Source organism: Sebastes fasciatus, chromosome 17, assembly GCF_043250625.1.
Source record: "Sebastes fasciatus isolate fSebFas1 chromosome 17, fSebFas1.pri, whole genome shotgun sequence".
NCBI classification, from domain to species: domain Eukaryota; kingdom Metazoa; phylum Chordata; class Actinopteri; order Perciformes; family Sebastidae; genus Sebastes; species Sebastes fasciatus.
The window spans coordinates 13565548-13588431 of record NC_133811.1 but is presented as its reverse complement, the minus strand read 5'-3'; the positions used below and the strand labels follow the sequence as shown (position 1 = coordinate 13588431).

General features: G+C 41.1%; 1 protein-coding gene across 1 annotated transcript in view; it reads left to right on the top strand.

Moving 5' to 3' along the window:
• rims3 (regulating synaptic membrane exocytosis 3) overlaps positions 1-22660 on the top strand; it is a 43576-nt gene extending 20916 nt beyond the window's left edge. Inside the window, exons 3-7 of the mRNA XM_074613260.1 lie at positions 13555-13696; positions 13789-13901; positions 14553-14654; positions 14772-14911; positions 15843-22660. Of these exons, the coding sequence (XP_074469361.1) occupies positions 13555-13696; positions 13789-13901; positions 14553-14654; positions 14772-14911; positions 15843-16055 (710 nt within the window). The 3' untranslated portion in view covers positions 16056-22660. The remainder of the gene's footprint in view (positions 1-13554; positions 13697-13788; positions 13902-14552; positions 14655-14771; positions 14912-15842) is intronic.
• Positions 22661-22884: the final 224 nt, after the last annotated feature.

Genomic DNA, 22884 nt, shown 5'->3' with positions numbered 1-22884 from the left:
CGATGCTTGGAGAGAAACAAGCGCCTCTGATGAGATGCAGTGCACCAGGAGAGTTAGATTAAAGGAAACCAGGCGTGGATGTGCGTCTGTCTGTGTGTGTTTGGTGAAGGTCCCAGTGAAAGGCTTCAACTCCGAGCACCACCCCCTCCCCCTCTGCTCCATTTAGCTCTCTCAACCCACTCAACACCCATCCTCTTTATTTTCTCAACAGCGCTTCTCAATTCCTTTTCAATAGTCTTTATTTAAATCGTTCTGTCCTTCTGCGTGTTTATTTCTGTGGTGCTGTAGATAGCGTTTGGAAATAAACCAGAGACAGAAAAGAAACAGACACAGAGAAGGGAAAAATGTGACACAGGAAGAGAATACTTATTGAATTGATTCCAACTTTGTTCCGAGACCAACAGCAGCCACATTTCTATTGTCAGACAAATCATTTCTGAGTTGGCTGACTGTAACTGTAGCTCCAACCTGGGAGTGAAGATATGTGAAGGGGCTTTCATTGCCAGTAATGTTCAGAAACCCATTTTTCCATGCTTCTGACTCTGACTGGTTTATTTTGTCTGTCAGTTAAAATAACACAGGTGTTTCTGTTTTTATTTGCCTGGCTGTAAAAACGGCATGATTTAGTGTCACAAACCACAGAGCGGTGCCATGAATTTTGTTCCGTTGTTTGTTGCCAAATACTAGTATTAAATCCTTTGTAAGCTTTGTTTCTCTGTGTAGAGCACATTTACTGAAGCTATTCAGCCTTCACTATTACCCAAGCTTAACAGCTTTAACTATTTGCTTACAACATAAAATAATAAAAGTCATAGCGGTGGTGTTTCAGAGTTTTCTGTCTTTAGCTCACGTTATCCTGCAGTTCTGGTTATTACCGATAAGCAAAGAGCAGTGCTGATACTGTGTCACTTTGTTGACAGGACAATGTTTAGCTAAAGTTCTGCTTTGATCTGTTTGCCTGAACTACAGAGTACATGAAAAGTCTGTGTAGTTTCCTAAATACTGTGAACATTGCGCTCCCCCACATTGAGGTAGTGTCTCTAGTACAGGACAGGATGATGTGATGCAGACGGGAGATAGCTATGGGTAACATTTTAAAGGACCAGTGTGTAACATTTCGGGGAATCTATTAGCAGAAATGGAATATAATATTCATGTGTTTTCAGTAGTGTATAATCACCTGAAACTAAAAATCGTGTTTTCGTTAGCTTAGAATGAGTCCGCCGTGTTTCTACAGTAGCCCAAAACGGACAAAACAAACACTGGTTCTGGAGAGAGCCTTTAACGTTTTCACGTTACCTGAAGGCCTCCGTAGTTGTCCGACACTCTTGTGAAACTGCTGTAACGTGAGCCGAAGACTGCAAAACTGTGATGCCGCCGTCTGACTTCCGTTCTTCTTAAAGTGGTGTTATTATGGTAAAGATGACCTCTGAGCGAGGCGAACAGCGTTACCACGATTTTGCACTCGGCGGCTCACATTACCGCAGTCTTGTAAAGGAAGGAGTGAGCGGAGGGGTACTCAGTTGGTTACAATCTGCAACCACACCACTAGATGCCACCAAATCCTACACACTGTATCTTTAACGTAACATTACAAGAGTCTCTGTTTCTATCCCAAAATCCACTTTCAGATACAGTTCTATGCCATGTGTGCGCAGATTTTCCCTTGATTCATTGTCATTCATGTCACACACAGACTTACACAATTGCACATGGCTTCGGCCCTGGACTGCTTTTTCATTCATCCGTTTTTTTTTATATCCATATGTACAGTATACTGTGTATACTGCACTATTTTGCACTATTTTAAGTATTTACTAGTATGAGTACTATATTAGTATCATTATTTTTAACTTTTAAGATGTTCAAATTTCCGGTTTTGTGTTGTTAATTGTACTACTCTACGAGCCTCTACAATTGCCACTCAGGGACAAATAAAGTGATTTGAATTGAATGAACATTAGAAATATATACTGTAACTGAAAGTCGCCATCTCCTATGATAGTTCAAGTTTATTTTCATAGACATTTAAAAGTACAGATGTGCATTCAATGCAATGAAATACATCTCTCCTGGCTCTCTCTCTCATCCTTTAAAAACAATATATAATAAGAATAAATAGAGGCAACAACACTAATAGTCAGTTTTCCAATTCTAGCTTCTTTTCTCACTCATAATTGAAGATGTTGTCATATATTAATATTCCTATTCATGATGATTGTACGTGAAAGTGATGAGGGGGGGTTTTGGCAGGAGAAAGAAACCCAGCAATAACACAATAAAATGTCACAGACTAGTACGTCCACTGGTTAAAAAACAGTTAGCTTCTACTGTATGTGTCTCATAGACCAGAGAATAGACCTGGCATTTTAGTACTCCACGGTGACTCACTCATGCCCTACTTCTAGCTGTCTTTCTGAGTCACAGCTGAATAACACACTTTAGGAATTTTGGCAGAGACATTTTGGAGAGCTTATGGTGATCAGATCCTTCGAGGGAAAATTCACCCTTAAAGAGAAATTCGTGCATATCAAGGCAGCTCAGAAAAGGAACAAAATGAGCAGCAGTCTGTACAAAGCAATGCATTGTTAGAATGGCAACAATAGAAGTTGTTCAATCCCTGCAGCATCTGACGTGTGGTAACTAAGCTTTCATAACAATAGATATTTCACAACTACTCACGATAGCTATTCATACTCGCTATATGACTAATGGAAAAATCCTCCTTGACTCTTTTGAGCTGCTATTTCAGGTGAGACTGCTGCTCTGTTGTCTCCCTCACCCCACCTCCTGCTCCACCACCTCATTTTTCTTTTGAAGCATATTGAGTCACTGGCTTTCCTGACACATACAAGGTGAAACCTTACTCATGTCTCTAAAAGCTTTCCCTTCCCCACCGGTGCTTTTAGAGGCTACCAAACACCAGCTAAGCTGACCGGCGATCGCTCTCTCTTCCCTTTCTGGTTCTCATCTATCAACTCGCCATACTCCCTTGTCGCCCTCTTTGTGTTTCCTCCAGCTCACTGACATCTTAATTTTCCCTCTCCTCTATCTCTCCTCCCTTCATCTCCATCTCTTTTGCTCTCACTTTCACTTAGAGCGTCTATCATGTTTTCCCAATCTCGCCCACCGACTCCTCCGTGCTCTATTCTTAGCCAGACAGATTGGTGAACCATTCGACTGTGAATCTGTCTTTTCTTTGTGCCTGTGTACCTGCTATTGTGTGCATACGAAATGTGTTTGTGTGCTTGTAAAACACTGCCTCTCAACAAAGTGTGAAGTTGTAAAGCGCTGCACCTACAATCCGACGCAAGCTTTATATTACATTTACATTACATTACATTTCTTGAAAATATGTTTATTAGCTTTCCTGCTTAGAGTCACACAAGAGGATTGATACCAATCTAATGTCTGTATGTCAATGTGAAGTTACTACCAGCAGCAGTTAGCTTAGCTTAGCATAGGATAACGACTGGAAATGGGGAAATGGCTAGCAGAGCACAGCTGCAGCTTGCTAGTGTGAGCCGCCTAGCTGCTACGTTAGCACCACGGAGCTGTTTGACTACAAAGACACAACAACTAATATATAATAATAAGATATTATATTGATATTATAATAACATTATATCTCTATAACTACATTTATAGTTATAGAGTTTTTAGTTTGGCTCATGTCCCATCCGCTAACATGGAGGGGGGCGGGCTTTATGACCTATACTGCAGCCAGCCACCAGGGGGCGATCAATATGTTTTGGCTTCACTTTTGTGGAGCTGTCATGTCGGACGTCTTGAACAGTCTATGCTCTGAAGCTTAACAAGTGACTTCCTGGAGTTGTGTTGTCACTGTGAGGTTGTCAAGCAACCAGTGGAGACTCCAGGAAGTTAAGGCCCGGACACGCCAGCATTTAAGGTGGCGAAAGTTGTAGTAGAAGAAGTTGCAGTTTCTACTCCGACAGAGGAGGCAGACAGTTATGAGAAAGGAAGTTGATTGACAGGACAGTTAGCAAGCTTGTTAGCTCAGAGAGCGTTTTTTTCCCTCTTCATTAAAACTCTAAATGAATGAAATGATGTACTAGTCCTAGCATGTCCTGGCTGGCTAGCGTGTTAGCCGTCAGCTTGCCAGCCACGATTCCCCACCAGCGAGTAATCTCTGCATCACAGAGGGTCTACAATCACATATTTGACATACTTTACTGCACCCAGCCAAGAAATATAACCCCCCACATTACTCCCTGTAAAACCACAACTATCGTTTTTACACTACAGATTAAACAAACCATATTGAACATGTTAAGTAGTGAGCTTTAGAGATGCTGATTAGCACATTTTTATGTAACTTTTGTACAGAGCCAGGCTAGTTGTTTCCCCCAAGCCCCCAGGAAAAGCGCCGGTCGTCGATACCAATTTTCGTGGTGGCCAATCGGCGGTACCACAACTTCCGTGTCCGTCATGTGATACCATTGGCCCAAAAATACTTTTTCCCATAGACTTAAATTGGGAAAGAGACGTCTGTAACTCAGTGGATAATTTCTTTTGAGGTGAATCAACTTCCCAGTATGAACACTTGAATATCTCTTATTTAAATCATTAGTTCCTAAAATGTGTGTATGTGACTGAGCCCAATGGAAACGGAAGATCCGGGTACTTTTCCAGTCGGAAGTCGAACCATTTTGGCATCATGCGCCACTGAGCAACTTTCATAGGAATGAACGGGGCCCCGCCTCCAACGCTGTATCCAGTTCTCTTAATACATCCATGGTTTCCCCCTGCTTCTGTCTTTATGCTAAGCTAAGCTAACCTGTATCTGGCTGTGGCTTCAAATTACTCTCCGCAAGAAAGCAAGTGAGCATATATCCCAAATGTCAAACTAGTCCTTTAACAACAATGCATCTCGCTCAACTCAAAGCGTGAGCTTAGTTGGAGCTCATGGAATTATGGAACTATTTCATCTTTTATGTATTATACATCATGTCAGAGTTTTCCCACAGCGGAGCCAGCTGAGGTGTTATATCTCATATATGTTGGGTACTTTCAGCTGATGTGGCTAACCGCACTAATAGAGTAAGAGCTCTCAGATATAGCAACCCGGGTCGAAAATGAGCAAGAGCACTTATTGGCACCCCAGCAAGGCTTTAACAGGCAATAAGTCACAGTGTGTGTCACAGAGCTCGAAAGTGTGTGAAGTGAGTCACCATGTTGTGTATGTGTGTGTATATGAATGTCTGTGTGTAAAAGACCTATAATCAGGGTGTCATTACCACTCCTCTCGACATACAGTTCTGTAAACATACACTTATACTGAACGTACATAAGCCTGCTGCCGTCTGCCGTACGGTGCTGTTAAAGAAGAGCTGGACTGGAGAGCTGCTTTTGGTGCATAGGAGCAACACACACACACACTTGTAGTTCCTTCTCAGCCAATGCGAACATACAGGTTGATTTCTAAATCTGTGTCATGGCTGCTGCTGCACTGCAGGATACATCAACTCAGAGACTTTGTTTAGTTTTGAGACTTAAAAATGGTATTTGCCCTTCAATCAGAGAGCACAAATCTGCCAAAATGTGAGATAACTTCCCTCCTGCTCAATGGAAGTCGATTTGTCTGGGGCATTTTCTTGACCTAAGTGTAATTTTCTTTATTTCTAGGAATTGGCTTCATTATTCTTCTTCAAGTGAAGACACTGTTACCTGAAAAATTGTTAAATTAGATCAGGGGGAAATGGAAATGTCTCATCCCACTGGCAGATTTTTTTTTTTTTTTCAGACTTAATAAGACAGTTTGTTGACATGGACTTTTTTTTTGCAGTGTACCAGATATTATCCTGTTCTTTCTTTGTCTCGCTGGGTATATTAGTGGAAAATTATGTTCAGTGCTTGACATCCAACGGAAGGTTTTGTTAAATATGATTTTTTTTGTTTGTTTCTAGCCATTTGATGTCATCTGTTTCTTCCCTATAAACCGTTCGGCCATATTGCATCGTTTGCCCATCAGCCCGCGAGTTGAGTAATCAAGAGGAAATTACATCTGAATTAGATTACTCTTTTCCTCATTGTAATTAATTGTCATTAGACAGGAGCCCGTGTGGCATATTAACTCACTGACAGACATCCTGCCATACATGGAGGTTTTAGATTTCAAGAAATCATTTCCTATGCAACATGGTGCTGCTGAGAAAAGGCTTAATCGCCTCGCATTGACCACTCCCTGGCTTATACGTCCCTGCCTGAGCTGTTAATGTGACTCTCACACACAAAGACAACACAGGGGATTAGTTTTGTTTAACTCCCATGCATTATCATTAAAGACAGAGTAACACTTAAGACACTAAGCTCCACTTAACTCTCTGCCACTTTTATTTGTTTTTGCATGCTCTGTTAGAGTTAAATAACTGTCTTAGAAAAGTGGACTGCTGGCAGTGTCTCATAAATGGTTGAATTATAGAGACAAATGTTTAAGGAAGAACACAAACACACACACAAAGCAGGAAGTAAACACAGACATAAAGACATAAAGAGGTTTTGTGCTATTTGGCCCCTTTTAGCCTAACCATGTCAGCTAAATTGGGCCACAATTTTCAGCTAAAATGGGCCACATACCCAGACACTTTTACACAGAAGTTAAACAGATATTGAGGGGTGCAAAACGGGAGCTTTCATAAACTCTCCACTTACGAGGTTGTGAATACCACAAGTAGGGGGCGTTCACATGGACTCTTCTCATGAACACGGTAAATACGACCCCATTTGAAGGCGCCATAACCCTCTTCACACTTTAACAGGTGCATAGGTCTAGATATGTATGCAAGCAAAATCTTAATAATCTTTTTTTTAATTATGCGTTGCAGACCGTGTTTGAAGAGAAAGCAAACACAAGACCTGACTAGATGAGATGTTAAGACTTAGCTACAGGAAATGTTAATGCATTTTGGTGTTTTGTTTTTTTTTGGTGTCGAAGATGTTCTAATTTTCTCCGGGCGCTTCACAGCAGCCCACTGCTCCTAAATGCTTAGGATGTATAATGTTAATGTGAACCCATGCGGCGCAAATTTGCTGGCATTGCGTCGTTATAAATCACCATTATGAATCTCCCAGAGAACCTGATATTGAGAGGGCAGAGGAGAGTACCGGCAGCTTGTGAGAAGCTCTGGTATGCATGAAAAAGTCACGGTACGCCAAGAAGTAAAATGTAGAAGTGCCGGTACTACGTGCCAGTACTGCGTACCGGCCCACTTCGAGCACTGACTTCTGGTACAAAAAACTAGGGCTGTCCTTGACCAAAGAAATTCTTAGTCATACTCGTACAATTTTGTTGATTTAATCGACTTTCTCCACAACGAATCACACAAAACACCACTTTAAATCTTGTTTTTATCAGAGATGCGCTCATAAGTTTCTTGGAAATAAATTCAGCATGAAAAAAGCATAAAAAACAAGTAATTGACTAAAGAAATCATAGTTGACTAAGAACAAAATTACCGATTAGTCGACTAATCGACTAAGAGAGGGCAGCCCTACAAAAAAAACAAGATGACGACGGCCAAAATGCTGAACTCGAGGCTTCAAAACGGCAGTCCACAAACCAATGTGTGACGTCACAGTGACTACGTCCACTTCGTATATGCAGTGTATGCGATAAATATGTTTTAAGTTCCATGATAATCATAGTTTAGTAGCTTCATACCATCTATATACCGTGAAACCACTGAATCCCTGGCTATAATCTTATGTAACTAACTGTACGGTGAATCACCCATTCACATATATAATCTCTTGTCCTACTTCTTTCTTCTTCCACCTTGAATCTTCCTTTTGTCCAAATTTATCAGGGGTCCGGCGGTGAAGACACCACAACAGATCTTTCATCTCCAACACTCATGCTTGGTTACTGTTGCTATGCATGGCGGATCGTTGCCGTCACCGGTGCATCCAATAGGCATGTCGGCGCGGCCAGGGAGTCTAAAAACAGCATTCTATATTACAGCATATAATGAGGAAGGCTTCATCAGTGCTCTCTCCAAATAACAGAGCAGCTTTAATGATCTACTGAGCACACACAACCACACACACACATACACACACACAGATAGAGAAGCTATATATCATGTGTATACAGTCACAGTGTGTGGCTCTTTTCTGCATTGTTGGCATTTTCTGTAATCCCACCTTTCTTTATTCCCCCTCCTGCTATAAATTCTCTCCGCTGAAGCTATTCAATTCTTTCAACCCCCATCAATTCTGTCTTCCTCTCATCCTAATCTTCTTTCCCTGTCACTTGATCTTGCCTTATCATGATTATCAAACATGCAGCTTGAATAAGTAGTTTCAACGCATACCTTGGCTTTTACGCACGCACAGAAAGTTTTGAGCGTGTAATTGCTCCCCGTGCTGCACATTTCTGTTAGATTCATGATGAGTGTGTCTTCAGGGACTACGTATTACTCATCACAGTGAAGCCAACAGGAGACACTTTTAACAGCCTCGTAGCACACAAAGACTCCCCTCTCCTCTGGCATTGTAAAGCACAACAGCTTATGTAATGCTGTTATTTTAGCTGCTCAAACGGCATATACGTCAGACTACCTCCAATTACTCCTTACAGGATGTGTGCGCATTTGATGTTAACACTGTGTAACAAAGTTAGTTCAGCAGAGGGAGAGGAGAAAATACGCTAAATAATTTAGATGGGATGGACCGGGGAAAAGAGATGGAAGTTGTGTGATAAAGATGGACGGCGGCCAGAAGACCGGAGAACTACGAGAAAATAAAAGTGAGAGTGATTTGGAAATGCAGATAAAAAGAAATAAAGGAATCGGAGTGAGTGTAGAGGAAAAAGGGGGAGCAAGGATAAGAAAGCAAACAAAGAGCCAGAGACAGAGCAGTAAAGATTTAAAGACAGAGAGAGAGAAAAAGAAGTGGTTGCAGATTATAAGGAGTGAGACTCATGGAGAGGACAATACGAGCGAGGAAAGACACAGAAAGAGGGGAAAGGCTTATGAGCGAACACGCCAGCCGGGGCTCTTGGTGCAATGCAGACGGCATTGCCATGGAAACGAATGGAGGGAAAGCGCAGACGAGGAGGAGGGGATTAAATAGGAAGGAAGAGATCACTGCTTCGCACCGTATGGGGGGTGGGGAGGGGTCTGTTTTGATGAGAGGGAAGGGGTCGGCTGACAAATGAGTAACAAGTGTGGCTGTGAAGTTAAATGAATTAACTACTTGATAGTTCGTAGGTTTATAGTGGGGATGTCCCACTTTTTAAGGGCATTTTGACAGATCCACCATCATTATGGACACATTTGACCGTCATGATACTTCGATCATACACACTTGTAAGCTAATTATGTTTAAACAACGATTTTAAATGCTGTATTCTTGACTTGTGTGATTCAATTAAGAGACAGAGTCAGAGTTCAGGTTACTGTTGCAGTGATGGTGTTATTCCAGAGCAAAGTGCAGGAGTTTCGGGGAAATGTTGCCCCGATAAATTACATTTTAAAAAGTGAAAGGGGGGGGGATGAGCCTGTCGCCATGGCGCCATTTGTCTCAGGTGGCATTGTCTGGGTCCAGATCTGAGGGCGGGGGTTGTCATGGCAGCAGGAGGGCATGGAGTTTGTCTGGGTTTCGATGCTTCAAACATACACACAGATGCATACACACAACCACTGTGTGTTGGAAATATTCTTGACTGCAGGGTTATAAATAGAAGGCAGCACCCCTCTCCCTCACCTCCAACACCCACGATACCCCATCATTCTCATCTTCCTCTTCACCCATTTCTCCTCAACACTACTCGTCCTCTCTCTTCTGTTTCACTCTTCATCCCTCTCTCAAAGCCCTTGTTAAATCTCCTCTTATTTCAGCCCCCCCCCCCCCAAAGTCTCATCAAGTGGCTTTGTTTGCTATTCGTTTATCTCCATAGTGATGGTGATGATGCGGGGTGTCTGTTGGTTGTCATGGCGATGAGAATATGGGAACGGGGAGGATGCTTAATGAGCTTGGGGTTGCTCAGGCTAATGAAGTGGGACGGCTGTACCTGGGTGTGCGCTTAACTGGCGACAATAAGGAACCGCTTGTTAAAAGTCTCCTTTGGTGACTGGGCTCCTATAGAGGAGAGGCAGGAGAGTTCCTACGGCGACCGCAAATGCAGTCACAATGAGCTGCACGGATGCAGCTTTAAAAAAGAAAACGTTAATCACTTTGTTTCTCTTGTTATTGCTTCGTTAACCAGCGATTTACCTCCCAATTAACAAGTTGAAGGGGAAAAGTTAGAGATGTCTTTAAGACATTTTCAAGAATTTAAACCCCTAGTGCAGGGTTTTAAAAAATGTGCAAGCCTAGAAAGCCCCTGTCAAAGGGAAGTCCTGGAAATTATTTTATAAGCCAAGCTTTGCCAACACAACGACTCCCAGCAGCTCTCTCATCCTCCTGTCTGACTAAACTGTCACCCTGTAGCCCAGACGTCTCACGTGCAGACACTATGCGTGAGAGTGTCGCACCGAGGTGTGAACGTACGTACAGACACTAGTGCTATCTAGTGTCAGCGTGACGTTTGTGTGAATGTGTCTCTATAGATTCATGTGGTAAAGCTTTGGGAATTATACGTTTTTATATTGCTTTATTGTTTGTAGACTTCAGGGAGAATGAAAGTGTTTCTTTTTACTTGTCTCGCTTTCTTTTACTTCTTCCTCCTCACTTCTACTACCAGCTTCTTGCCTTTAATGTTTTAATATAAACTCCAAATAACAATTAGCATCTTCTTCTAGTATGTGTATTAGGCCTGTCAAAGTAATAACAAAGTGTAACGCAATTTTGTTTTAACGCCACTAATTTCTGTAAGGCATTAACGCAACTTGTGATTTTTAAATGGGTGGCTTAAAATGTGTTCTATGGGTACCCACGAGTCTCCCCTTTACAGACTTGCCCACTTTATGATAATCACATGCAGTTTGGGGCAAGTCATAGTCAAGTCAGCACACTGACACACTTTATGATTTGAGTATATTTTTTTATGCTAAATGCAGTACCTGTGAGGGTTTCTGGACAATATTTGTCATTGTTTTGTGTTGTTCATTGATTTCCAATAATAAATATAGACATACATTTGCATAAAGCAAGCATATTTTCCCACTCCCATGTTGATAAGAGTATTAAATACTTGACAAATCTCCCTTTAAGGTACATTTAGAACAGATAAAAAATATGTGATAAATTTGCGATTAACTATGGACAAGCATTTGATTAATCGTGATTAAATATTTTAATTGATTGACAGCCCTAGTGTGTATACACAAATGTATTGTATGACTCCTGTGATAAATGCACTATTAATGATTATTTTCATTAATTTTCATTAATTAATCTGATGATTATTTTCTCGATCAACTGATTTTATTATTTTGTCTATAAAATGTCAGGAAATAGTGAAAAGTCTGTTATAATTTCCCAGAATGCAAGGTAATGTTTTCAACAACTCACATTAGAAAAAAAACAGAAAATATTTGCCACTTTTGTTTGAAAAATTACTGAAAAGTAACTTTTTCATCAAAATATCTGCCTCACTGTGTGTGTTTGTGTGTCTGTGTAAAGTGCCCTGAGTTGCATTGGTGAGATGTTAGCCTACATTGTGGCTCTCTGGACACTGTGAACTCTGGGTAATGTTGCAAGAAGTATAGCGAGACAAATATGGGAGTGATGGAAGGGATAAGGAAGGGTTGTCTGCTGAAACTGCACGAGTGCGCAACCCTACATGTCACATCCTCAAATCCCTCCGACTGTGCCTTACTACTTTGAACTCAGCATGTCAAGTCACACTGACATGCAGAGTGTCATTACAGGGGATGATGCCCTGAAAGCTTCTTGTGGGGTTAGCAGCTCTCCAGCTTCGCTCCCGTTCTCCTAGCGTCAGCACAGCTGTAAAGCCTAAATACCTCCCCCCCCTCCGCCACCCTCTCAGCTCAGCCTCCCGACTCTCTCTCTCTACCCCGCCGCTGAAAACATTCCTCAAGCTGCCAATTTGTGTGTGTTTCTACCTCGCAAGTCGGGCTCAGGAGTCCCCCTAAAAGCTTATTGCGCCTTGCTCACAACAGCCATTGTAAAATGGGCTTTACGTGTTTAAAATGGGCCGTAGTAATACCTGCGAAGTGGAGAGATTTACCAATAGCGCGGGGACGTCCCAGTGGAAATTATGTGAGATTGCCTTTCTTCCCTGAGTGAACTTGCTTCAAAACATATAGTGGGGAGATGGCTGTTCTCAAGGCTAACCGGAATTTGTCTTTATTTCTAGTTAAATCGTTTAAAAAAATAAAACATTGTGGATATTTCTCGTGCAGCCCATCTCACAGAAAAAAAATGTTTGACAGAAACATCCATCCTCTGTCTGTTTCAGGCGTGTCTTTATCAACTGGGTGACTAAGAAAGCATTCAGGGAACTGAATGAGAACTTATATGAATCTCGCCTGAAGAAATATACTTTTATCTTAAAGGGCGGGTCCATTATTTTTGTTTCCCACGTGACCTGACGTAGGTTTCTGCATGATGACGCTGCTACATGTACAGTATATACGTACATCATTAATGTTGCATACAGTAACTTAGATGCCGTTCGGCACGCTCCCAGTTTGGAGGAGCAAACAGGATTTCTGGCACGGAGGTAAAGCAATGTACTGCTGTGTGAACGCCACGTTAGTTCGAACCCGAGTCACACAAAAATACAAATAACCGATCGATGCAGCAGTAGATCAACAACTCCCGTGATCTGCAAGGTAATATTACTGCTTTTGTGAATGTAGTCTGGTAACTTTGAGGACAGCGATATAAAGGCTTCAGCTCCCCGTCGGAAAGGGCTGTCTGATGGCAACGCAAAGAAGGATCTGGGCCATTCCCATGAAGCACTTGTGATCCATACAAAATATGAAAATATTCTAAATATGGCATACACCTCGCTGATATTGATTTTGTTTTTCTTTTTAGGTTTTTGTACTGCTCTCATCCACAGCCATTTTACCTCGCCATCAGACAGCCCTTTCCGACGGGGAACTGACGCTGTTATATCACTCTTTTCAAAGCTACCTGACCAGACTCCATTCACAAAAGCAGTCATTTTACCTCGCAGACCACGGGAGTTTACATACAACCCCACTTAAAAAAAAAATCCAAATTAACCCTTTCAGTTATTTCCAAACTTAGCACAGCTAACTTTGACACAGCTAGTACTAGCATTCACATCATTTACAACCTTATTGATTCGCTTTGATTAGCTTTGGTAACCTACGTGACTGATTTTTGCGATGGCTAAGTGGGCATTTCCATTTGAAAAAAGCAGAACAGAACGCAGATGTACCCGCCTTTTAACATCTGCAGAACATCTTCAGGGTTAAGATCTTTTCACAATACCTATTTGTTTCTAAATGTACAGGCAACGTGTTCCCGGGAAACGCTTATCATGCAGGCACTGCTCCTGTCTTACACCTGACTGACTTATCAGACATGCTTAGTGGATTATCCTGCTGAAATAAGGCCACTTAAAACAGGAGCCGTGACCTCTGTGTTTTTCAGACGGCGGGACGAAGAAGCTTCGCAGCACCATCCGACGGAGCACAGAGACCGGCATCGCCGTGGAGATGAGGAATCGGGTGACACGGCAGGGCAGCAAGGACTCAACTGACGGCAGCACCAACTCAAACAGCTCTGATGGAACGTGAGTATCCAACCAGAAATTCATCCACCCGTCCATGCACAGTATATACAGTATCCATCCATTTCACCATTATTCTGTTTCCTCTCTCTCAGGTTTGTCTTCCCTACCACACGCCTGGGGCCCGAGAGCCAGTTCAGTGACTTTCTGGACGGACTAGGCCCCGCTCAGATCGTAGGCCGACAAACACTAGCTACACACCCCATGGGTAAGCCAAGAATGAAGTAGACCAACTACACCATCTTTCCCTGTTCAATCCATCTCATTCTCATCAAGTATAGTTCAATTTCACACCTCTCTCCCTTCTACTGATGACCAATTACCATTTATAGGACAGTTTTACAGGAAATGTCTCAACAACTCTTACTGTAGGGGCAAGATTTAGCTCTGCTAAACAATGAAAAAAAAAAGCATCAATTCTAATTGATCAGCAACCTGACAATCCTAAGTAATTAAAGTTGTAATACATGAGAATCTAAATGTTGTTGGACTGTAGGATGATAGAGAATCAAAAATACAGCTATATACCTTCATACATACAAACTGTGAGATGCACAGCAGCGTCTAAAAATGCTGCACAATACTAGTGTATTCACTCAGCACGGTATGAAGTTATTCTTTCATGAGGTATAAATCTTTCATGCAAAGGTCATTGCTTGTGAAAAACAACAGAACAGAGCACTGTGCTCCAGCATATCTGGCTGTGAAGACACTCACAGCTCTGTGTCGCCCTCTGCAGTTAGATATCAGCCATTGCAACCTTGCTTATTACAAAACATGGTTAACTGAGCACCACAGTGTTCTGATTATATATATAAATATATTCCTATTGGATTGGTGATGTGTTTTCCCTCTACAGGGGATGTCCATGTAGGCATGGTAGACAGAGGAGGGCAGCTGGAGGTGGAGGTCAACCAGGCCAGAGGGTTGACCCCCAAACCGGGCAACAAGAACATACCAGGTACTCTGAACTGACTTCACCTTCTGCATTAAAACTCTACTGATTTGGCTCCTTTTGTCCGATCTGTGTACCAGTGTTGGATTTTCACTGTGTTGCATTGTGTTGCTTTGTCTGCAGCGACCTATGTGAAGGTGTATGTGCTGGAGAATGGCGTGTGCTTGGCCAAGAAGAAAACCAAAGTAGTGAAAAGGAATCTGGACCCCACCTACCAGCAGGCTCTGTTGTTTGATGAGAGTCCTCAGGGCAAAGTCCTACAGGTACGGGATTTCTTTACGTTGATCCCTTATATATATATTTTTTTAATTTCTATTGATTATTTTTTTTTTTTCGTTTTGTTTTTCCTTTATTTGGTTTTACTTAGACATTTACATAAACAGACTTAATTAGATACAAATATGAAGTGAACCAACTTTTCCACTTTTTTACAATGAAATTATAGAACACACAAATAGAACATGGGGTGCTTTTCATGTGAAATAAGATAAAATAAATAATAATAATAATAATTTAAAAAAATTACATTTAGAAAAAAAAGAAAAATTAAACAAAAGAAGGGGCGTTTTGGGGAAATATACTTTTTCCACTCCCTCCAAATTTCCTCAAATTTAGTTTCTTGAAGCTTCATTGAGAAAGTAATTCTTTCCATTACAAATACTTCATAAATTACATCATACCAGTTCTCTAATGGTATCTGGTTTAAGCCATTTCTTAGTAATTACTTTTCTAGCAGCTACACTCAATATTCCAAATAAGTATTTTGTTTTAATATTTGTATATGTTCAAAGTAGAAGACCAAACAGGAGTTTGTCCCACTTAAAAACTATGTTTGTACCAAATATAGTAACTAATTCTGTGTAAATCTTACGCCAAAAAGAATTTACTTTTGGACAGGCCCAAAATAGGTGATAGCGGTTAACTACCTGGGAGCCACAGTTCCTCCAGCAGCTGGAAGAGCCTGAATGATGAGACTTCTGAGCAGTAGCCCTATTGATTATTTCTACACCCAATACACAACTTAAAGGGGCAAGATTTCCTAAAAAATACAATGTATATACAAAAGTAATCCCCTCCGATCACCTATGACCCACTAGAAGTGTGTGGCGGTGTCTGTATCTTCAGAGACTAGGGCTGCAACTGACAGTTTTCATTGCCGTTTAATGTATATGTATAATCTCGTCTCTCCTCTAGGTAATAGTGTGGGGGGATTACGGGCGTATGGACCACAAGTGCTTCATGGGAATGGCCCAGATCCTTCTCGAGGACTTGGACCTGTCTGCCACAGTCAGCGGCTGGTACAAGCTGTTCCCTACCTCCTCTCTGGCAGATCCCAGCATCGGACCCCTCACCAGACGCCTCTCCCAGTCCTCCCTGGAGAGCGCCACCAGCCCCTCGTGCACCTAGACACACCAGTAGACACCCACATGCACGGGCACAGGCCGGAGTCATGCAGACACGGACACACGTACTGTATATACACAACGACTGTAAGTGCAAAGACAGGTAGGCATACATACACACACAACACACAAACACACATATACCCATCTGTGCAGGAAGACACATCCTTCACCACGTCCACATTCTCTCGCACACTGATCAGTATTTTAGTTTAGAAACAAATCCAACTTGAAGTAGACTTAATTTACCAGAAACATGTAGCATTTTTTTTCACCGTCCCATTTCAACATTTTCCTACCATGACACAGCAAAATCTGCATTCCGAGGTACCACCAGATCGTGACACGACTCATCCCAGGGCCATCCCGATGCCAGTTTCTAAACTCTCTATGCCAAACTAAGAAAAAAAAACTTTATTTTTTAAAACCAAAGCAATTGTTATTGTTGTTATTATTACTATAAAAGTCGTAGGTGAACTAGTATACAATATAAAGTATGGATATGTAGCAGAGTCAATGACTTAGATGTAATGCAAAAAAACAAGATACATTGTACACACACGAGCTGAGAACGGCCAAACACGTAAACACACCTGGGCAACAGGCTTGGATATTCACATAATGGCTATTATGTGAGGTAGCAACACTGCTATTCTATAATTTCCACAGGGCAGAGTTTATATATAGATATACATATATATAAATATAAATAGATAGTTCAATACTTATTTGTGTTTACGTATGTAACGGCTGCATTCTGCATGTGTGCTTGCAACCCTTGTAGAGACATTTTAAAGTGCTTCAATCTTTTTATTTAGCTTGCCTCGACCAATGTAACGGGAGTATAAGGCCACTTTATTTTGCAATGAGGAAAGAGCACTGCACTGAGTTAGGGAGAAGGATGGTGATGGTGGAGCGCTATCATCGCAATCTGCAGAAGAAGAGAACAAATTATTCAGCCAGCTGCCCCATTCGCTGATGAACAACGTTTCTGATCCTGCCTTCATCTTTTAGAGCAAAAAGACTGTTGCACCACACAGGGCACTGAGCACAAAGGCTTTCTGGGAAATGTGTCCAGCTCTAGTCTGGGGTTCTTGTGTTCCACATCCAGGGGGTGCCACAGTCACACTCTCTTTCTCTGTATACCAGCACCCAGACTTCTTTGAACTTCCTGTTGATACCCCCTCTTTTTTTTCTTCCTAATTGTTAAAGGAAGTAGGAAGCGTGCCTCTGTCTCTCACACGTGTGCACACAGCTGGTCCTACAACCTTTAAACCTTTTCTCTTTGGTCACCCTTCTCTGTCACACTGACTGTAACAAAAACATGTTGTAAATGTGTATTATCTATAGATAACTAGTGTTACTTTTCTAGCAGGTTGATTGCTAACCTGCCATATACGGTAGTTTTACCCGTTTCAGGTGCAACTTGTCACTCTTCATATTTCCTTGTCCAGGCAGCGTGTTTGTGTTTAAGATGGCACTTTACTGTAATACATGTATTATGTTTGAATCTCAAAGATGCAGTAGTTGACCACCTGTTTATTTATTTTTATTTTATTTGGTCACACTGCAGTGTGCATTTCGAATCTTTGAATTGAATGCCAGCATGGAAATGTAACGAGTGTATTTTGAATTTCAGTGTAAAGGCCCACTAGGACAGCTGAAACAGGTCAATTCTGCCACTGATTTTCAACTTAAAGGTCCAGTGTGTAGGATTTCAGGGGATCTATTAGCACAAATGTAATATAATATTCATAACTACGTTTTCATTAGTGTATAATCACCTAAGAATCGTTGTGTTTCCGTTAGTTTAGAATGAGCCCTTCATATCTACATAGGGAGCAGGTACTCTTCACAGAGTTCGCCATGTTTCTAAAGTCGCCCAGAATGGACAAACCAAACACTGGCTCTACCTTTAGCGTTTTTACGTTACCCGAAGGCCACCGTATTTCTCCACATGCTTGGAAAGGGAGGGGTAGTCAGTTCGTTGCAATCTGCAACCTCACCACTAGATGCTGCTAAATCCTAAACACTGGTCCTTTAAATCTGAGCAATCATAATAGTAATTTATTTGCAAAAAACTTCAATCTTTTACAACATTAACTTATTCAAAAACATTTTTTTTGTGTGAGTAGGTACATTTAATTCTTAAAGATCTATGTCTTGAAGGATAAAGACGTGTCCCAATTTGTGTACTTGATGTATTTAAATTTATCCTTTTTTGAGGTAAAAATAGCTTTTTCTTTTAATGTTTACCTCACACAATTACCAACGCAACTTTGTTCTTAGTATTTGAAGCATTGTATTTGCATTTTAAATTGAAACAAAAAAGGTAGGACTGACCTGGCGGCTGTTCAAGTAAAATGTGCAATGGTTGAGTCTTCATTGATGGCAGAGGAGTAGCAGGGTAAACTGAGCTACTGGTGTTTCTGTTGTTTTTTTTAAGATGAAACTTTCATCATTCTCTTCAGTGGTTCAGAGTGTTTTTGAATCTGTTCGTCTTGGGACCAACACCAAACCTTGTGTGTGGATAAAGACACCAGAGTCTTATTTTAGTGTTAGGAGAGATGACGGTCTCGTTATAGGCTATTAAAAGCTTGTGCGTGTTTACGAGCTCACATTTGGTTTCATCACCACCATTTGTTCTATCGTCTGCGAAGAATTCGCTTCTCTCTTCATCTTTGTGCAAAAAGGGAAACTCCGAGGCACTTTGTCTCACCTCAGACCAACAGAAATCACATTTCAACACTCTTTGAACTTTGGATAAAGGGATCTCTGGCATTCTTGAATTTTTCGGGAGGAGGATGAAGGTCAGTTTCTGACCCTCCCGTAATGTATACAACCCTTTTTAGAAGAACCATCAAGGTCTGGGTTCCAATTTCTTTTTACCCTTTTGGAGCCATTCCTTGCTGGATCTGTAACTGTATGGTCATGTATATGAAGTAATTCTATGTTAATTCGTATCTATTTTTGTGGACGGCTGGCATGATGTAAAGATAAGGACTTGGTATTTGCACACATTCTCTTCAGTGTGCGCCTTTTGTGAGGACAAAAGGAAAGCTTGGTTGACGAGAGAGAAAATAAATGGAAAGAATGTTTTTAAAAAGAAATTTCTAGACTTATATAACACCCCTGCTGAATGTTTAGTCCTTGGTAAACTCTTTAAAAACGCTGTCAATATTTTTCCTGTGATTTCCAACACTTTTGAGCTTATATGAGACTGTATATTTCCCTTCGCTGTATATTGAGTAGCGCCTAAACATTAACAGCTCTAATGATTGAAAGAGACGATGCAAAGAGATGTATAATTATTCTATAAGGAGTGTTTTTATGGAGAGCAGAGGGCATTTGCAGAATTTGTCCAAAATCTTTTGATTCCCGCAACCAAAGGGAAAGTTGAAATATTGCCTTTTCTTCAGAGTGTAGTGTGGGTGTATGTCTTCTCATGAGGTGCATTTGTTGTACTGCGTGATGCGTAATAATGAGTAGCAAGATGTGAGTGAGAGATATTTAAATGTATAGATATTTATTAAAAAAGACACTTGTTAACTTAAGATGTGGACCATAGACTGTATATATAGATGGACGACGCTTCTCCACTTACTCCCAATGTACAAAAGTGAAGCCAAAATATCTTGGATATGGGAGCTAACATCTTGAGATTTTGACGTCATTTGGAGCCAGAGTCTGCGCAGTAGTGATCAGAGGGCTGGAGCCGCGGTTTCGAGGTCCCGCCCACACACCCGCCCGAGCCAATCACAGGCCGAGCACGGCTGCAGCTTGCTAGCGTGAGCCACATAGCTGCTACGTTAGTACCACTGTAGCTGTTTGGCCCGAAAGACACAACAACTAACCACAATATCTCTATAACTACATTTATGATCAAATTGACACATATTCTATAACTCAGACTCGTGACGGTTATGGAAAGTTAAAGTTGCATCTCCTCTCTTGTACAATTCCCTGGCTGTGCGACTACTTAACTCAGAGCAGCTGTCAATCATGACATCACACTCCCTTTTTAAAGCATCAAATAAATAATTAAAACCAAACTTATCAGAAACATGAACACTTGAACATACAGTACATCAGCGTGATAAGAGCTACCTAAAATGACAGAAACCGTTTTTGGGAAAAAAATATTTGACGTCTACTTTGACTTTTTAGTTTGTCCCATGTCCCATCCGCCAACATGGAGGGAGGCGGGATTTATGACCTATACTGCAGCCAGCCACCAGGGGGCGATTGAGATGTTTTGGCTTCACTTTTGGGGAGCTTTAACGTCGTCCATCTTTATATACGGTCTATGTTGTGGACCACAGTGAGGAGAATTTAAGGATCAGGGTTTTCAGATGAACATTATCACCTCTCATCATTGCATTTACCGTTTAGATTAGAACAAATTGACTGTAGTATCACATGATTAACATGCATTGTCTCATCACATGGTCATTTGATTTATTTTGACGCTACTGTTTTAAGAAAAAGGTTGGAGGCTCACAGGCAGCAGGGTTAACTATGGCAGGGCGGAGCAGGTCGTCAGAGAGTCTTATGTAAATGTGAAGGTAGATGCATGCAAGCAGGCCGCTTGGACGATTGGGAAGCAGTTTATTGGAAATAGCGCGGAGCATGTAGAGCTTGGTAAACTGTGTTTCAGACAGGTTTAGCTGAGGTTTGAATGTAAAGGCTGTGGATTCTTTGGAATATAAACCCATACGCTTGCTTGCTTCCTTGTTAAATCCACATCGAGCATTCTCTAACCCAACTTTATTGTGTGCAAAACTGTTATGATGCATCTTCAATCAACCTGAATTGTCTCTTGAGTGCTATGTTGGAAATGTATTTTATTTTTGTAAGGAGAGAGGTATTATTCAGAGAGGGCAAAAAACCTGCCTTGAGATTTTCGAGGAAAATGAGGGCTTGTTCCGTTTACAATGGCCTTATTTTGTGTAGGAGACATTGCTATCACTCTTGTAGCACACAACTGAAAGTTTTGACAAATGTATTTTGCTTGAACAATTGTACCGAAGTTATATATGTGTATATGTATAGTTTTATGAATGTATTTCTTAATCCTTACACCAGAACTGAGTGTAATTTTTTTGTCATCTATGTTTGCTATACCGTCTCCTTGGAGACTTTCCAGGGACCCCGCCTGCATCAGTTCAGGCAGCCCTTACTTTTACTGTACTGTATACTGTATGTCTTATTCTTTGTTCATTTTAAAACAGCAGCTCTATGGTTGAAACAAGCATGAATTCTGTCTGGCGAAATGCATTTTTAGTTATTTAAATAAATCGCCACGATGGGTTCCAAATAGAAAGGATTGCTATCCCCTCCCCCTGTAGCGATTAACTTTAACTCGATTTATCTATCAAGCTGATGGAATTGTTATGATTTTTTTTAACTTGAAAATGTTCGCCTGCATGGTTACTCTGCTGATTTTCTTGTATTTAATCTTAACGATGGTATGATTATGATGATAATGACACGTGAAGAGGAAGTCTATTACACCCAGTGCAATGTCAAAGGGTAATTAATTGAGATGCTGTATCTTAAAGTAGCATGGACTTAGCCTTCCACTTTCTGAAATACTTATCTGGCAATAACCATCGGCTGTAGCCTCTACTCGGCTGTTGCCGGGGCCTTCACTTCACTTCTGGCCTCGGCCCCCTGTCTCGCTCATTAGAGTTGGGTCATGGCTGAATCTGTATCAGCCCAACATGATGACAAATAAGATTTAAAGTTTTCAAGCATTCGAAGCAATTTTGACTCAACAGAGCATGCAATGCATTGTGAATAACTGGTATTTTATGATAGCCCCCATGAGCAAGAAATTCTGATTTTTTAAGTTTTTAATTTACTTTCATTTTCTAAAGACGCATGCATTCCAAATGTCTGATGTAGCAGCTGTCAACGAGAGCAACACAGGCATTATTACTGAGCTGATGGAGTTTTTGCTGCTGAATATGCCAGTTTGTCTTCATCCACGTCTATAAATGTCACAGCACAAGTCTCCTCAGTAGCCATTCTGTCCGTTTTAGCTGTCTGTCAAACTATATTAAGGCCACTGTAGCTCCCCTCCCCACTAATCAAGACAACCTTTATCAAGCCCAGCAAAGCACATTTGGATTTCCAAAATGCAGGTAAATCTTTGGAAACGAATCTAAAGATGGATGGAAGCATCTGGAGAAATGAACAAAACATTCAGCCCAGTTAAATTGGATTGCTGGTGTTGGCAGATGATCGGTTGTCTTTTCTTAACCGGCCTTAACCTTTTCCACCGAGGAGCGTTCACAGAGTACGTTTTAAAGGGCAACGCATAGCAGACTGTCTGATGAAAGGATGCTTATGAAGAGGGAAAAAAGGAGCTGTAATTTTATACCTGTGCTTTGTAAATGTTTTCTATGTGCAGTATTTGATAATGTAAAACTGGTATTTTTGTGGTTTGTACGCTGCAGAATTGATTACTTAAGGTGCACGTAGTTTTGTAAGAAAATGGAACCAAACTGAGGGAAAAAAAAGGAACAATTTCGGATTCAGAAGCCTGTATTTGCATGCCCTTTGACATCTGGACGCAAAGTCAATAAAGTTTATTTGAATCACAAACATTTGTCAGGTGTGTATTTTAACTAGTGGGCAACCTCCAGGGTCTGAAAAGTGAAGCCAATGCTGAAGTGCTTTAATCTTGCATTCTTTCTAATAGCCAGCAGGGGGCGACTCCTCTGGTTGCAAAAAGAAGTCTGATTGTATAGAAGTCTATGAGAAAATGAGCCGACTTCTCACTTGATTTGTTTCCCTCAGTGAACATTGTAAACATGAGTTTATGGTCT